General features: G+C 39.9%; 1 protein-coding gene across 1 annotated transcript in view; it reads right to left on the bottom strand.

Annotated features, from left to right (window-relative positions):
* EPHA3 (EPH receptor A3) overlaps positions 1 to 18,887 on the bottom strand; it is a 229,351-nt gene that overhangs the window by 51,134 nt on the left and 159,330 nt on the right. Inside the window, exons 5-6 of the mRNA XM_068425163.1 lie at positions 7,305 to 7,429; positions 405 to 567 (exon numbers count right to left, since the gene is read on the bottom strand). Of these exons, the coding sequence (XP_068281264.1) occupies positions 405 to 567; positions 7,305 to 7,429 (288 nt within the window). The remainder of the gene's footprint in view (positions 1 to 404; positions 568 to 7,304; positions 7,430 to 18,887) is intronic.

The following is an 18,887-nucleotide window of genomic DNA, read 5'->3' as shown; positions in this document are numbered from 1 at the left end:
GACTAATGGATCAATATAAATATTACTTCTCAAGGAGCAGGGGTTTATAGTCCATAGGGTTCAGGCCACAAACTTGGAACAGCACGAGGCTGTGAATCTGTTTTTCTATCAAACTTCCTCCCCTGACAGTAGCTGTGCTCTAGCAAGGTATTGATTCTGTCATGAGGCAGAGGTCGGGTAGGGAATGGAAGAAAATACCACCTGTGATAGTCATGGTACACTCTTTATAGCATGTTTCAAGTTTAATGACAAATATAAAGTTATATAGTAACACTACCCAGAAAGACACATCATAAACAATTATGAGTCGCATTTACTAAACTAGAAAAGGAGTGAAAGCAGCCCTTCCAATCAGTCAGAAACTGGGCAGAATGGCAGTATAAACCATTTGAACAAATACATACAATCCGGACTGGTTTCAAATTCAAATTTGCGGCTGTTTGTCCCGTATCCAGCTGCAGTTCGGGCTCGAATCTGGAAGACGTAGGTGGTATCAGGTTTGAGGCCACTGATGGTAACATTGGTACCTTTGGCTCTCAGAATAGTATAGCTTGTCTCTTGCTCCTGCTTTTGGGAAGAGAAATTATCAGATTAAAACCACACCCTAAAAAAACAGAAACAAGAGGTGGTTGCTACAAAACTACTACAAATCACCTGGAGAGCATCGGCGTATTTTTTGAATACTTATAGCCTGACAAATGCCTCTACAGACATTTTCAATCAGCTAAAAATATTTTGATTAGCAAGAAATCTAAATCATTAGAGCTTCTATGGCCTTGTGCTGTAAATCAAATACTAGACATGCTGAGTATATGACATTTCATTATATGGCTTTGCATCATTTTGTCCATAGTCTGTAACACAACGTGAAAATGAAGATTAAAATGTTATTTAAAAAACCATAAACCAGATTTGCCTACTGCACTGAACTGGAAGTTGTAACAGGCCAACTTAGGTATTTTAGGGCCCTGCGGAGCTATTGCAGGATGCAGTTTTTACTGCCTCACATTTTACAAGACAGTGTTTACCTTTGTAACAGCCAGAAGAGAAACCCCACTCAGGCTCCTCACCTCAGCTCTGTGAACAGGCAAATACAACTGGTTTTCTATTATGCTGTAAAAACTATGACATTGACGCGTCCATCCTCATTTGGGCAAAACCTCACTGAACTTGCTCCTGAGTGAGTCTTGGGCTTTAGTAGCCAGAAAGGAAACGTGTGTTTGCTCATTAGTGCTTTTGCTAAAGAGCAAGGTGTGCGTCCAGTACGGATGATAACGCACACAACCACACTCTGCTTAATAGTCACATATTTCTGCCATAACAAATTTTTTATATAAAATAAGAAATTGACCATTTTGTAATTTAGTAAGTTTGGATACACTTCACACTGTGTAAAAAGCTAATTCTGATAAAAGTACATCTCAGTCCCACTGTAAGCATGTAGTCTAAAAATTTAAGCATGCATTTGGAGCCTGAGGTATTGCTTATTTTATTAAAGCCATCCTGTACCAAAAGAGCATTTTTGGCTTCCTAAAAACGGCAGCTGGAACTGCCTCAGAAAAAATCTTGGACAGCAGCCACACATGTGGGGAGCTGTGAGAATCTCAGTTGTTTAGGTTCCCAACCATGAACTTTTTTTTTATTCTGGAGGTGGTGGGGATTTCATATGCTGCCCTTTTACTTTGAACACTCTGAAATACACTAAAACCATTGAGTTTTGCCTGGTTGAAAGCAGAAACTGAGTTAACATAGGTCGGATGTGAACAATCTCATCTAATTCCCACTAAGTTTTATGGCATTGCATTAGCTTGCAAGGTACTGACATTTTAACTTTGACAACACTAGAGTGCCGACACACAAGTATAAGGTTGGAAAATACTCAAGACACTTATTGTCAAAGCCATCTCACCTTCACGTGAAAAGTTCAAGTGAGTGGAGCTGGTTTAGGGTGTTTGCTCTGCAGCGCTGTCTAGAGTAAGAAAGTTAGGTTTATTCTAAGTTAGTAGGTGGACATCAGAAACTGCTCACTTTGGTGCTACAGAAGTCTAACCACCCTGTTCCTGGCAGTCTGATATAGAAACAGAAACATTTACACCATAGTTAGGGAAATTGCCAGAATCTCCACATAATATTCAACGTTATGCACACGAGTAATCACTGTGAAGGGGAAAAAAAAAGAGAAAAAAGAAAAGGCAGCTAAGCCTGTGCCTAAAAGTTACCATCCAGAATCAAAACCTCAGACAGGGTGAGCTGAATAAACATAAAAATGTTTATCATGGCCCATTTTCTTTGCACACTAAAAATAAAAAGGAAATCAGCATTGGACCCCCTCATAGTTTCACGATACTTCTCTGAAGAAGTTTTCGGTTATAAATTCAGGGGAGAAAATTTACAGGAAGACATTCTACGGAGCTAACAGGCTTGCCTAAAATTATTTATTTTTGAACTAACAAAGGCCTCGTATTATAATTTGCAGGCTTTCCTTATCTAATCATTCAGTTGAATGTAGGCAACTATTTTCATTTCAAAGCCATAATAATCTTGTCTTTAAAACATTAAATCTTTTGTGTATGCTATGACTGGACATTCATTTTGATCTCGCTTCAGGCAGCTTTTATGAAATGCAAACATTTCCTTCTTGTGCAGATACATACGTGCAAGGGAAAATATAGTCATGGCCCTGTCTGTTAATAATCCACAATGGAACTTGGAAAATAAACGTTTAAAACAATGGTATGGAGGATGTCATGGTATCTTAGTTTATGGCAAGCTTTTTACATACATATTTTGTAAGTCATTTTTTACGTTACTAGTAATCAAATCAGTGAAACACCACATAAAAGCCCAAGTTTATCTTTCTTGAGGATGAAGTAAAACTTCAGAGATACAGCACTATAGCTGCCATAAGCAGAAAGAATATACAAAAAGGAGAGTCAGTCTTTGCCAAGCAGAACTTTAACCAAACACTCTGATGATAAATTTGAACTTGGATGCACAAAGCATATTCTTCCTGAATATTTCTGCATAGTTTACCAGACACAATCTTTACTGGGAAGCAAATCCCACTACTGTTAGTGTCTCATTTGCGAATGACATTTTATAATTTTCAACTATGTTTTACAAAAGACATATTTTAGATACATTTAACATTTATAGTGGCAGCACTAGTGAGAGTGAATGGTATGTCCTTTTTCAGATAAACACAGTAAGTGTTTATATTACACGAGGAAGAACATTTTCTCCATCAGCTGCATGTACACTTGAGAGGCCAAAGCCAGACTACACACCTTTGGGAGGATCCCACAGTCCTGATACTGCTTCCCATTATTGCCAGGCGTGAACTGTTTGTCGATACGACAGCTCCTACAAACCTCATGGAGTATATGTGGCCTATCTGCCCTCAAAGCCAGAATAATAAGAGTTTAAAAACAACTAAGTGCATTTGCATATAATTTACTTTTTCAGCCTTGGAAAGAATCACAGAATCACAGAATCAAGCAGGTTGGAAGAGACCTCAGGGATCATCGAGTCCAACCGTTGCCCTGACACCACCATGTCAACTAGACCATGGCACTAAGTGCCATGTCCAGTCTTTATTTATTTGTTGGCTTTAGCCAGTCTACTGAGCACACAGTTTCAACGATGGCAAAGGCAAATCTATTTTAGGAATGTGAGACTGCAATTAAATTTTATTTGTTTGCAGCAGACTTCACCTTAATAAAGTGTGTGGGATTTAGTTATAATTGTAAGCCACTTATTTAAATGAAGCAATTAATAGTTTATGTGTGATATTTAGGAGACAGCTTTTTTTGTATCTTTGCATGACAAGATACTCCTTCCAGAGAACCTAACTATGTGAGCAAGGACAAGGAGGAAACAAAATATCTGCTCGTGTAAGAAAAAAACCTGACTTTTGTCATATGTGCACTTTGGTGGCTGAGACGCTTAAAACCCAGCACAGCATTATACGGACGGACTGAACTGGGGTGTCATTTGGTACCATTAACATAATATAAAATGTTATGCCCTGCCATAAAATAAATGCCTAGAAGTTCCATACCGTATTCCTCTGAAAGAGGATTTTACTTCTTTTAAATATTCTGAATAAATAGCAGCTGGTGCCTCAGAACCAGGCCTTATAGATTTTTACAGAAAATACAATTCTATTCCAAACAGTGAGTCTGAAAAACTGTCACTCTCCGTTCATAATGTTATGCATTAAAATCCCATAGGTTCATTCCAAAAAGTTAAAACAGTTTCCCCAAACTGTAGCTCCTAATCGCTCTAGAAACATCACATAAAGCTCTATTCTCTGTTGGTTACACAAGTGAAATCATTGGTGAAAAAAACCTGAATAGGTTAATTAATTGCCCTTGCAGCAAATAAATATTTTCCACATACTTTATGCCAATAATGCATTGTAAAAACTACACGATATCATAATTTAGATGCAGGACATTCTATTTTTATTCCAAATCTGTTCTAACATCCTGAATATCAATAACATGCAGCTGCCCATAAATATCACATATTCTTTGAAATTTAAGAACAACTTAGCAAAGTCAAAAAAATATGCATGGACAAGGTGTACGACAGAATTGGGCTGACCTGTATTACTCTGTTCATGCTGTATTTATTAATTTCTAAGGGATCACAAAAGGTATGTCAAGTAAAAACAAGCAGCAGGGAAAAGAATGGCTCAACATAAATCAGCAATTAGGTACGACTTGTCAGGACAAATACCCACATTGCTAACCGTGAAAGGTTTATTTCCTAGCAGCTGTCACTTAACAGCAGTGGGTTTTTTGATGAGCACAACCAAGATGATTTCTGAAGCAGAAAAATCAAACGGACTGGACTGTTTTAAAAAGAAAGCTCTCTTTTCAAAAGAGGAGGGGAGAGGAGCTGCACAGAGATCTCAGACTGAAAAGCAGCATCTTCCAAAGGTGTTTGCAGAAGAAATGAAGAGTAACAGTCCAGCACGAGCTGCTCTGGCCTCAGGTAAGTTTAACATGTACAGAGTAGTAGTCTCAACCTTTTCCAATTTGCAGACCTAAAAAGGGCAATGGATTACAGCCTCCTGACGATAGATTTGCTTGCCTTAGTTACCTTTCATAAACCCTGAGGAATGGGCTTCTGACTCCCCAAGGGGCTGCAGAACACACATTAAAAACACTGGTGTCAGAAGTGGGTTTTGTTTTTTTAAAAACCCTTTGCTCTAAATGGTCTGGCTCCTATTGTCAAGCAGTTGGCTTTCTGGTTTAGGAAAGCTGTCTGGTGCATATGAACTCTTGATCACAGACTTCAAAGGGAAGAAACACATGTGCAAGATCAGCCTCATAAGGCTGGCTGTCTTATGAAGCTGTCTTGTGACAACCAGTTGCTCCATAAGACTGGACATACTCGGTGGGAATAGCAGCCGTGTGCTCACTCTGTGCACACAATGGTACTGGGAGGTGACAATTTTCTTGAATAAAGCAAGCTAATTTCAGCATAGAATGATGATCAAAACACCGCAAAAAAACAAATAAAACTTCTCAGTCATTCAATTACAATGAACTAAATGCTCACAAAGGGAAAAATTCTCTCCCTTTGGAGCAACTACAACCCAAGAGATCACCCTAACGCCACGGCATGCAACGCACCCGTGTGTTAGTTACACCCCATGCAGAGCCGCCCAGGCAAGGACTTCCACCTGGTGAGTCTGGAGGTGGAGCTGAGACAGGGCTGCAATAGCTCTTGGAGAACAAAGGTACAGCCAATGGCCACAAGAGCAGCCAGGTAGCTCTCAAATGAAACGTGAGTTAATCATACAGAGAAATAACCTGGCCTGTGCAAAGCAGGCTGAAGTTCTGGGATCTGTCAGGCATAAGCTCTTTGTGAGCTAAATAGCTCTTCCAAGCCTTATGAAAAGGCAGTATCTATTTTCTTTTCTCAGAAAAATTTGGAAATAAGAGACCCTAAATAATTCCTGCATCTTTTCACTGCTGAGGATGTACAAATAAAGACAATACAATGCATGAGCTGGTTCTCTTTCACTTCTCAAGCCCAGGATTCAGACTTGATCCTGTCCCCACCGAAATTAACAGAAAAAAAAACAAAGCGAAAATCTATAGTGTACCACTCTATAAGGTGAGACTGAACCGAAATGTTTAGGAAGCTTTCTTTTTCCCCTTTTATCAGTAGTGCTACATATATTCAGATTTTTACCAAGGTCTTTGAAGGTTCAAGTTCCCACCAAGAAAACCTCCCAAAATCAGATGACATATTAATTTGGGAGAAATATTGTCAGAATATGGCCTTCTGATCCCCATTCTTCAGCTGAAGATCAGGCATGGACTATCAATACCACACATCCCACTGGTAAGCTCCATGAGCAAACTTTCTAAAGCCTAACTGAATACCCATGGAGTCTTTCTAACACCAGTTTCTAAGTGGATATTGGCACCACGTCTTCCCTGGTACCTAAGAAATATAAGCCTGATTTCTAAATATGAACAGCATTAGTAAATGCTAAATTAAACCATTGTTTCTGACATTTTTTTCAAAGTTTGTCAACTTCAGTAGCAATATATTTCTATCAAAAGGTCTCTCTGATCAACCTAACAATGGCTAATACCACTCTTCACAATCTTCACAATGATTTATGGCCTTTTCAATTCAACCAGTAAGATTTATTAAAAACAAAACCCCATTCTGTTATGAAGATTTATTTTTTCCTAAATACAGATCTATATAGGATGTAGAAATCAACAGCTGTAAAGACAAGAAAATGTCAATATAAAGCAGAACCTATTTAATGGCAGATTTTCTTTGATTTGTAGTTATTTACATAGAATTTATGAAGAATTCAGTTATTCAAGTAAAGTGGGAACTTTCCTAGTGCAAACCAGCCACTAAAACATTGCCCATCTCTTTACCAAATCATTTTTGTGTGAAAGATGCTTGTGCCATGGGGAAGGACCAGCACACGGATGCTGACAAATGAACACTGACAGCATAACAGAACTGAGTAAACAGTATTCAAGAAGAAAAAATAAAGTATTACAGCTTGTCTGCATCACTTTCTATATTTGTTCTGATGTGTTTGGGGATGAACCTGGTAGACAACACAACTTAACAATTTCACTTCATATTTTCATGATGTTCTCCTCACCAAAAATTGAAGAGTTTCAACACTCAGTGTCATTGAGACAGACAGTGAGCGAACAGGGGTGTCTCTGAATCCTTAATATAGGCAAGATGCAATAATTTCCTTACAGTATTACCAGCACAAAAACCTCCCCTTCGATCTTTCTTCCCACCTTTTCGTAGTATTTGACCTCGTAGTCCAAGATGATCCCATTTGGATGTTCGGGTTCTTGCCAAGACAGAGCCACGCTGTTCCTGGATGTCCTGTCTTTCCTTATGACTGTGATGGGGGATGGAGCTGTAAAGGGGGTGGGGGGAGGAGGGAAGAGAGAAAAAGCAAACTGAGTTTATCTCTGTTCCAATCCTTGGCAAAGAGTATTGTTTCCATTTAAAAGGCTCATATGAGCATAGGTCTGGACTTGTATCAACATTCAGCAGCTGGATTATAGTCCTGGTACACATGCCTTAAAGCATACTGGCCTCAAGGAAAATGAACTGAGATTTTCTGTTAGACTGGCAGACGAGTGGCAAGGCAGCAGATGGTTTCGATCTGCTACTACAGTGTAAGCAATGAAATACGTTTGATATACTAAAATAGAGAACAAAATAACAGTACTACCTATTTGTTATAATGCTGGAGTATTATCATTACCAGACTCTGCAGAACTCTGATAACATTTTCATACGCAAGTGTAAAATGGTGCTGGGATGCATTAAGCACAAGGAGCTCCTGGTATCCATGGTTAGTAATAACCATCAGCATACTGCAGAACACAGCCTCTTTTATAAAATTATTTGGTAAGCTCTCCAGATACAAATTGCTCCCATACACACTTCTCCTTTACCACATTTCTTTGAAAATGAAATTTGAAGAAAAAAAATCTAAACTGCAAAATAACCTCGTTTCTGATCTGTATTAATCAGTTCGGCATGACGATTGATTGCATGCCACAGACTCACCCACCACCCAAAACTTGGAATTATTAACAACATTACAGAAAAAAAATATAATTACCTAAGATTCTTGAACATCAGTTAAGCTTCAGACCACCCAGCTCTACGCGTTGTTCCAAGACCAGGCCTAGGTTTCCTGGACTCACTGAAAGCTATGCAATTTTTAAAATTATTTTTTTTCTGTTTCTTTTGGGTTGGCTTCCCACTCCAAATGCTTCTCTTCCATGGCTTTGGCCAAAATTAATCAGTTGATAGCTTACAGATCACACATTAAAGGTCGTAACTGTCATTTTAAAAAAAAATCTTTTACCAATAAACAGCCTTTTATCTTAACATGTAAAACAAATGTGTTTATAAGTTCAACATTGTGCTAGCCTAATAAAAAGGCTCTCGCTGATCTAAACAATTTTATTTCAGCTGAATCCTATGAAGCTTTTATTGTTCATATAAAGCTGGTTGCACTTTACAGGCATTACACATTTGCATGCATTAGCCAGTGCCCATTCTGTTTAGGTTTTCATTCCTGCAAGACATCTTTCAAAAGCCAGAAAAAAAGAAATTTTACTTAAAATAGTCCCTTCCGACCCAAACCATTCTATGATTCTATGAAAATAAATTTTGGAAAATTCATTCTGTGTTTGATTTTGCTAAACTTCCATCAAAACATACTTTCTAGTCTTAAGTCATAATCTAAATGTTGCTATCCTCCTTTAATTGAGTATATTTAGAAAGCTACACACACCCGCACAAACACATATGTATATACACACTTCCACATTCGTTCTGGGTTGAAACACATCCTCTGAGCAGCACTTTCACATGTCGCATGGTTCACAATAGCTTTCTGAGAAGAATTAAAAAAAAGGCTTTTTGCAACTTTTTCTTTTCTTTTTTTTTTTTTTTTCTTTCCTCAGCAGGCAGAATTTATCCTGAATTTAAATTAAAGAAATCAGATCTATGCTTGCTGAAGAGCTGAAAAGCATTAGGGCAAGGTATACAGGACTGGTTTGTAACGAACATCCTTCAGTAATTCCACTTGAATTCCATTCAGGCACAAACCAGTGCTAGAGCCAAAATACAAAGTGGTTAGCTGGCTGGACTGCTCCACCAGCTCTATGTTAACTCGTATACCCATGATTGCTGCTTTTATGTTCTTCTAAGTAATTTTTATGTCTTCTTTTTAAGTCAAGCTATTCATCTCTTTTTTTTGTATGTGAATAGATTGCCAAGCCCAGTACCCCAGCTGGTAACACTTCCCATTAAGGTAACATTAACACAGATTTTATGAATAATTAATATATGATTAACAGAAATGGCTCTTCCCCTAATAAATTATGGTAATTTGTGCTATAACACATTCTTGGGGCAGGCTGAAATAATCTTATATGCCTCAATACAGATGTGCTTTAAAAAAAGCTTTCTTCTAACACAATATTAATTATTTTGAGCTCATTTACACACATCTCTGCAGATGCTACCAGTAACTTATCTCACAGCAGTTTATTAGAAAAGCGTCTGCTCTGCAGTTATCAATAACATCATAAAACATTCATATACCTTTTCTAATCCCTAGGGTTCCCAAAGCTGCTTAGAAGTTATATATACTGAGTGTTTGGAAGAGACAGCATCCCACTGCATGGGCAAATGGAGGAGAGATGGATAATCACGGGAAACACGAAGTTTCAGGCACCTTTAATCCCACGCGCAGAACAGATCCGAGTCCTGCAACACAGCACTACATGGCAGGGCACTCCAACAGCTACTGAACCTCCGACCTATGGAAATTATGTATTCCAAATCTGTTTAAAAATCACCATCTTATCTTAACTATGTGGATTACAAAAGTTACCTGGTTTTAAGGCATTAATCTTCAGCATGTAAAGGAACAGTGTCTTCAGATCTTTCGGTGGTCAACTATTTACTTCTAGAGGATAAACCACAGTATTGTGGCAAGAACTGACTCTATTAACACACAGGATCTACTGATGAACACATGCCACACTTTGGTTTGACTAAGGTGAGATAAAATGGTTTGACCAAGATCAGATAAAATGAAAAAATTACCAGCAGAGCACCAGGCATAACCTTTCTTTGCTGGTCTGCAAGAAGCTGGACTGTCAAGTTTTAAATCTTAATGCAATCTTTTTTGGTTTTCTGCTATACCTGTTAGGTAGGTAGGTTTGAAAAGTGTTAGAAGCCCATGAACCCTAATTTAAGAAAACACCTCGTTCAGATGACTTCTAAGGGTCTGGAGGGTCTGACCTATGAGGAACGGCTGAGGGAGCTGGGGGTGTTTAGCCTGGAGAAGAGGAGGCTCAGAGGTGACCTTATTGCAGTCTACAACTACCTGAAGGGAGGTTGTAGTGGAGTGGGAGTCGGCCTCTTCTCCCAGGCAGCTAGCGATAGGACAAGAGGACACAGCCTGAAGCTTCGCCAGGGGAGGTTCAGGTTGGACATTAGGAAGAATTTCTTCTCAGCAAGGGTCATTAGCCATTGGAAGGGGCTGCCCAGGGAGGTGGTGGAGTCACCATCTCTGGAGGTGTTTAAGAAAAGCCTGGACATGGCACTTAGTGCCCTGGTCTAGTTGACAGGGTGGTGTCAGGGCAACGGTTGGACTCAATGATCCCAGAGGGCTCTTCCAACCTGGTTGATTCTGTGATTCTGTAAGTTTATGCTTAAATCTACCGCAATCAATGGATTTAAGACACGGTAAGAGTTAAGGTACCTGTAAGTATGTATTGTCCTGCACAGGGGCAGCCAAAGGACAACAGAGGTGCCTTCCTGACCTACAGTCCCAGCTCAGGGCTGGGGTGCAGTTGGGAGGAATTACTTAACATTTAGACCATGGAATTAATTTCTTTTTGTATGCATCCCTAGAATACAATGTAATAAATCAAAACTCATCAACTGTGTTCTAAATAATAGTGTCTAAGCAGAATCCAGCCTTAATTTCCATTTTGTAACACAACTAATCCTCCCTTCTCACCAGAGCAGCTCCATTACTGTATTTTATTATTTACTTGGAAGAGTCTGAAAATCCAGCAAAGAGAGAAACCACAGTTAAAGGGTATTAACATTATAAACCATTAAACAACGAAGGCATCACCATGAGCAGCAATGCATATAGTTTTTAGTCTTATGTATGAGGAACCTCTTCCTGTTCCCTGAAAACCATTAAATAGTACAATAGGATGAGACTGAATTCAAAATCAGGCTACAAAAAGGAACAGAAGTACTTCATATTTAGAATAGCCATTTTTCATTGCAGTTCTACGATTTTCCTTTCTTAAATTAAAAGAAAATTAGATTGTGCAACAACAGAATGCTAGAACAAATATTTTAAATGTCTGCAGCTCCCACTGACAAAAACAATTTTGTACTATGGGTTAGCAAACATGGACACATTATGAAACTTTTTTTGGATAAACTGAAGTTTTAAAAATTATATTAAAGCATCAACAGCAACACAAAGTTAGGTTAAATTAATGTATCATTTAGAAAGATACACTTCAAGGTAAAACTTAAGGAAAGTACTTTTTTAGACTAAGAAGTTGAATAAACACTGCTTTAGTGATTTTTGGATAAATCCTGTGGCTCATATACCTTTGTGTATTTAGATTTTTATTGGTGTTTTGATTAAGGTTATTAGTACTCTTAACTTCTTCATGGAATAAGAGTTGTTTTTTTCTTATAATTAACTTTAGGCTTGTACAGTCATGCATTAAGAGGTTTAATCTCAGTAGTCACGTGCAATGCATATAGAGGCATTTTTATGCATCAGATGGTTACTATTTGTCCAGTACTACAGTCTAACTGGTTTACGACTAGTTTAAGCAGTTAATAGGAACATTCAAAACTCCCTAGAGTTACAAGGGGAAATGTACTTTGAGCGCTCAATGTTGTTAGGTAGCATTTGTGACAACTGGGAATGCAGATGATGAAAAGGTAACAAACGCAATGATCCAGGGAGCTTAGACTCACAAGTGTAAAAACCTCCTCAGTCATGACTATTAAAGGTGCAAGCAAATAACATGAAGGATCTAGCAGAGACGACAATAAAACTCTGCTCAAATTGATTTCCCAGCAAAACTGACCCCAACAGATCATTTGTTTTCCTCCAGTTTAATATCAGCTGTATATAAATCTCCTTATTGACTTTTTCCTTATTCCTTGGTTATTGTTTTCATATGTGACTGGTTTACAGATGTATATATATACTGGAAGAAAATTCCCTGCCCTGTGACAGAGAGAACTCAGTATTAACTTTGGGAAGCCATGTGTGTACAACTGCTGAAATATTTAGAGTCCTTTTGCTTCTTGCTTAGGTCTCTAGATCACAAATTAAATTTTAGGGAAGGATTTCATTCTAAAATAACCATGGCCTGCTCACTTCCAGCTTTTGCTCGCAACAGCTATCAGCATCAGAGAGTAAAATATTCCTAGCTATGCTGAAGGATGGTGATCAAGAATATATCTGAGCCAGCAGAACGGACTGTATTACCCAAACTGCAACTTACTCTGCACTGCTGAATAAATGGGAGGCTTGTTCCTTTACCTTCCAGGGCATCACAGACATTAAAGAAAATTCATACATTATGCCAGAGGACAGTATTATGATCCGATAATAAAATAATCAGTTTTCTAAAGAAAGAAAAAGAAACATATATAATACAGTAAAGAACAGTAAATAAAGATCATAATCTGAGAATTAAATCTGCAGCCTCTGACAGGAGGATCCACTGGGACCCACACCCAAATCTCTAATTCTTAGAGGACCAGTGTCCAAACGACAAAACGATCATACAAGTCACAGTGGAAATAACCAATGTTTGAATGAACAGACCGATCTCTTGCTTAGAGGCAGCTTCTCTAGAAAACTTGAGTCACACCTGCAGAGTCAGGATGCACGAGAGAACTCACCCCGGTGCAAGCATTAGGCGCCCATGGATGGCTCGGTCTGGCACTGCTCATGATGCTGCAAGTACACATTTCACTCACTCAACGAGAACTCAACATCTGGGTTTTTGTGAACCAGCCTTTCTATCGTTAGGTTTATCCAGCTATTCTACTACCAACCAGCATTCAATTTGTGACAGAGTCCTAAGTAATGACTTGCAAATCATTGTAATGATGTCGCATCTCCATGACACGATCACATTAACATGACGTCTGTATGAACTGCTATGCTTGTCCTTGCATCCTTTACATCTCCAACACCCAGTCTGTGGATTAATATCTGAGGGGTTTATTATAGAAGCCTGCTCACAGAAAGCAGGAGTTGCACTATTTTAAACCTTCTCTGATTGCATTACTATTTACTTTCTCCGTTAAGTGCAGTTAAAGGCGCTGCCGCCCTCTATGAGGGAAGGCTGATCCCACAGGCACGTTCCAAGAAGGCTCAGTCAGCGCTGGGTCCCCAGGCACCTCCCAGGAGGCAGGAGGAGGAGGAAACAGTTATGCTTTTAACAGTACTTTGGAAACCTGCTAAACCTACACGCTCCTCTTCCAGATACAATCACCCACCTCTTCAACGTGCATGCACACACAGTCCTTTGCCCTTTAATCTGCAGGACACGTAGTTAAACCAGCACAGTACTTGTGTTAGCATTCCTGCACCTTTTGCTTGAGCTGAAGCAGACTCAATACATTTTTATGACTTGGGCTGTAAAACGTCACCCGATTCTGTAACATCATTAGGTGACTGTCAGCCAGAATGCAGTGCACCTTCTCTGTCCTTCCCTGGCGCCAGGGACCAGGCGTTAGGGAGCCTATCCATGCAAACAGCAAGAGGCCCATGTCAGCATACAGAACCCTCACACCAGATCCAGGATGGATCCCAGCAGGACACAATCCTAAGGAAGTGGGTGAAAAGCTTCCCATTTTCTGGGAGAGGGCTATCAAGATCTGGGCATTTACACACATCAAAATGTGGAAGGAAAGAATAGGACAAAATTTTTAGGACAAATAGAAGCAGGCTAACTTTGGATGAAACAAAGCTCTGTGTGGGAGCTGTGTATGTTCCTCCCAGAAAAGGGACAAAATATTTTAAAGACTGACTTGTTCATGGTCATTTTAATGGATGATTGCCTGCATTATGGCAGAAATACCCAAATGCATCTGGAACCTGGTGGACTCCAGCCTGTGGTTAGAGACTCCAGAGCGGCTGCAGGCATTGCACAGGTGCTGTGGAGGAAAGGCAGCAGGGGACTGGAAAGGGGAAAACAAGCAGCTTCATCAGGAATTGCACTAAAAGGCAGCTGCTTGATTTCACTCTCAAGTGCGGAGAAAGGCAACCTTCTGGGCAGCAGCTGTCCCTGGACAAGTGATTATCAGAGCTCATTTCTCACTCTTACAAATAAATTCTAAATTAAAAGCAAACTTCATTAAGTGTTGCACATTCATGTTCTTATTTCTCCTTCTTTTTATTAAAAGAGATAGCAAATGCCTTCCACAGAGCAAACAAAACGTTAGACTTGCTCATATGTTTAACACGTGTGTAATAAATCATGGAAACGCCATGTCCATTTGGGAAGTATCAGGCTGGACAAGGCGCTCGCTTCAGAAACTGAAAATTATGGTGCCATGGCGTTCACAGCTGTTATTTCAGAGAGGAGACAAATGCTGTATATGCTTTCATAAGGATTCAGCCCAAAGGTACTCCTAACACAAATGTTATTCTTTCTCTTCTCTGAGATGGTGATGGTGGGAGCTTCACAATACTTCATATTTTTCACTGAATGTGTTTAAGACCGTATCAGTTTAAAATAAAACAGTTTTGCTTTGCCTTTGCTACCCCATTGTTACATTACTTTATAGAATGTTAGAGCCTCAGGCTTCCTGGTGTGAAGTTTACTTATTACCTCAACCAGAGAAATCCCACTCACAATTTAAGAAGTATACTTAAGAACCATCTCTAGAAATGCCAGTATCCAAGGCTGAAGAAGATATTTGCCCTCAGGTAAGTAATTTATGATACAAAATACTCCTCTCCTTTTAAGTAGCCACCAAGAGCTCCTGAACTGGTCTGTCAGTAAGTTCCATCTTTTCAACCTGGTCAGAAAACTCTGTGAATGGAAACAATATTTCTCAAACCTCTTGCCATGTCATTCTTTGGTAGTTTCACAGACGGCTCTGGACCAATTCATTTTGCAAAGGCTAACCAGGACAGAAGAATCTCTGAAGGAACAGACTTAAAAGGTGATCACATCTCCTTTCACTTTTTTTTCGGATTTTGGGGTGACTTAACTTTTATTTTTGTTTGGTTTTAAACAGTTTCTTTATACAGAGAAGCATAGTTTACTAGAAGGAATGCTAGAAAGAAAACTCTTTCATACGTGTTCTGCTGTAGAATTAGACTGCAAGAAAAATAAAAAGAAACAAAGAAATATAACTTCCTTGAGGGATTTCTGGTGTCAAGCTTACAAATTCTGAGGATGCTCACTTTGCAACACTGGGAAGTTGGCACTAGTGAGAAGAAGCAAAGTCTTTAATTTTCAGAACAAGGTCTACTGGCTTCAGAGGATACCTGTCTTCACAAGAAGGATGACACATCCTCAGGCTCAAATCAGCTTATGTAGTTGGTCTGAGTAAAACCAAAGCTTCATGTGTTTGAAGACTGTAACACGCAGGGGTGCGTAACTTTGAAACTATAATTTGTCTTTGTATCAAAATGTTTTAAAAAAATAATTATTACATTAATAATTCCTATTGACAGCAATAGTCCCCAAACCCAAAAAAACCGGTAACGTTTTTTTCCCCAGCTGTCCGCAGCCTGCAAATTGTCTAGACGGAATAGCTTCAAGAAGCAATGGAAGTTGATAGCTTTGTTTACGATCAAGAGGAACATAGACGACTTCCCTCAGTGATCAGTGCGGCACTGGTGAGGCCGCACCTTGAATACTGTGTCCAGTTCTGGGCCCCGCACTTCGAGAAAGATGTTGAGGTGTTGGAGTGAGTCCAGAGGAGGGCGACCAAGCTGGGGAAGGGTCTGGAGGGTCTGACCTACGAGGAACGGCTGAGGGAGCTGGGGGTGTTTAGCCTGGAGAAGAGGAGGCTCAGAGGTGACCTTAGTGCAGTCTACAACTACCTGAAGGGAGGTTGTAGCGAAGTGGGAGTTGGCCTCTTCTCCCAGGCAACCAGCGATAGGACAAGAGGACACAGCCTCAAGCTTCGCCAGGGGAGGTTCAGGTTGGACATTAGGAAGCATTTCTTTTCAGAAAGGGTCATTAGCCATTGGAATGGGCTGCCGAGGGAGGTGGTGGAGTCACCATCTCTGGAGGGGTTTAAGAAAAGCCTGGACATGGCACTTAGTGCCACGGTCTAGTGGACAGGGTGGTGTCAGGGCAACGGTTGTACTTGATGATCCCAGAGGACTCTTCCAACCTGGTTGATTCTGTGATTCTGTGATTACTGTGAATGCTAGCACCGATAAGGGAAAGTGACTCAGAAGTCTAAGGAATATTATTTAACTGAGTGTTAATCTTCCTGTTTACCCACATTTGTTTATTTTTACTATTTTACCAAACCAAAATATTAAATGAGCATTCACACGTAGCCTCATGTTAAGGCTGTAATAGAAGCAGTAGAGAAAACCATGATCGACTGATTGCTGAATACAACTTCACCATGACCTCTGGAAAAGGTAGCTAAAAGCATTGGAAGTGAAAAACACTGGCTGAGCCACAAACTTCACCTGCGAACTTTCTCTAAGGTCACAAGCATTCACATGAGGACTGTGTGCACACAGAAGAGACCAATGTATGTCAGAGACTTTGAAGCCTCAGCAGAGCTTCCTTGACGTTCAGGGGAAAAAGGATCAAAGGCTTTACAGGCAGAACATCTCTAGCTAATAACAGGCTATGCATGGAGTGACATTGTTAAAACACTTCCCTTTTATATCCCTAAAGGAGGAGTTTTATTGAGTTAAAATGATCCTTGAATAGCCTCTGGGCTGAACTGTAAAACACATTTGAAAAGCGTAAAATCTTTATGCCAGGAATGTTTGAAACTCAAAAGATAAATGTCATTCAAAAAACCAAGCATGTCCTAGGTATTCAGTACGTAATGGGGCACAGCTGTAACAACAGTCAGTGAACCTGAGACTCCCTACATCATGTCATTAGCTCACTTTTAATAAGTCTATCTTCTTGTCCTTTTTACAAGGACCATAGGGAAAGAAAGAAATATATCATGCACCAAACATCTGTGGCTTTCTCAAATTGTCTCTCTTGGAAGGCGGATCTACTTAAGGGACCTGTCTTGGGATATAGATTGTAAAGTGCACACAACCCTTTCTAAATATGGATTTTATTTAAACAGGGAGCATCACACATCGTTTGCGAGTTGCTGAAGACAGTGCAGTCTAGCTTAACAGAATAAAGGTTGAATACATAAAAAACATCACAGTTCCTGCAAGTAATCAAAGACATATATTGAAGTAAAGCTTGGTGCTCAACTTGGTGCTGAATTTATTCCCTTGAAGCCACAGATTTCAGGCAAATAAAATTCTAGTTCTGAGGAGGTTTTAACAGCTTTTCCTGGGAGCCAAGTGAGTCTTTGCTTATAACAGCACTGAAAAATTTACTGATTCTTTCCTCATTTTAAATGGTTATCCCCCAAGTTGAAACTAAAAGATGGCTTGAAATTTTCAATCTGTATATGACACATATAGGTCAAGATATTAGAAACCAGCTACATCTGCCCTTCAAGACTCTCCTCCCAATGATCCTCATTTCTGTACCTAGTGGTCAGTTCTGTTCTCAAGCTTTTTTGAACAATTTTAATCCTGGCCCCGTGCAAAAACTCCCTAGCGCCTTATTGGTTCCCTTGACCTTAAACAAACTCATGCCTTCTGTGTTTCAAAACTGCTAGATTTGCCAACCAATACATTTAAGAAAAAGACAAAAAGAGGAGTAAAAATAAATTTGATTCAATGTATGTAACAGACTGGGCCATGCGTTTACACCTGAAGAAAATATCTGGTTGATGTGTTTTTACCACATCGTTGTTCATTAATCCAGAAAAAAATGAATGGATTACTGAGTCAACTTCAATACCTGATACTGCTGCACGGCAGTGCACACGCACAGCTACTACTGCTGTCATCTGTTTTCCTACACCTTTTCATTCATGGGTTAAATGATTAAGCAAGACGATTAAACAGGCTACAGGAACTGTTCTGCTTTGTGGGTTTTAGAAATAGAAAACACAAAAGGAAGAGACTCCTGATAATCAGACTGCTGCTCTTCTAGGGAAGCCAGAGATGGTGTATGGTGTATCTGGTTTTTTTGTTATCTTTTCTACTATAGATGTGCGTAGATGCCTGAGTTTGGATCACAGAATCAATCAGGTTGGAAGAGACCTCTGGGATCATCGAGTCCAGCCGTTGCCCTGACACCACCCTGTCAACTAGACCATGGCACTAAGGGCCATGTCCAGGCTTTTCTTAAACACATCCAGAGATGGTGACTCCACCACCCCCCTGGGCAGCCCCTTCCAATGGCTAATGACCCTTTCGGAAAAGAAATTCTTCCTAATGTCCAACCTGAACCTCCCCTGGTGAAGCTTGAGGCTGTGTCCTCTTGTCCTATCACTAGTTGCCTGGGAGAAGAGGCCGACTCCCACTCCACTACAACCTCCCTTCAGGTAGTTGTAGGCTTCAATAAGGTCACCTCTGAGCCTCCTCTTCTCCAGGCTAAACAACCCCAGCTCCCTCAGCCGTTCCTCGTAGGTCAGACCCTCCAGACCCTTCACCAGCTTGGTCGCCCTCCTCTGGATCCAGGGATGGTTATTCACTTTAAGCT

Source organism: Nyctibius grandis, chromosome 2 (assembly GCF_013368605.1).
Source record: "Nyctibius grandis isolate bNycGra1 chromosome 2, bNycGra1.pri, whole genome shotgun sequence".
Taxonomy (NCBI): Eukaryota; Metazoa; Chordata; class Aves; order Nyctibiiformes; family Nyctibiidae; genus Nyctibius; species Nyctibius grandis.
The sequence above is the reverse complement of the archived record's forward strand: the minus strand, read 5'-3'. Positions and strand labels throughout refer to the sequence as shown.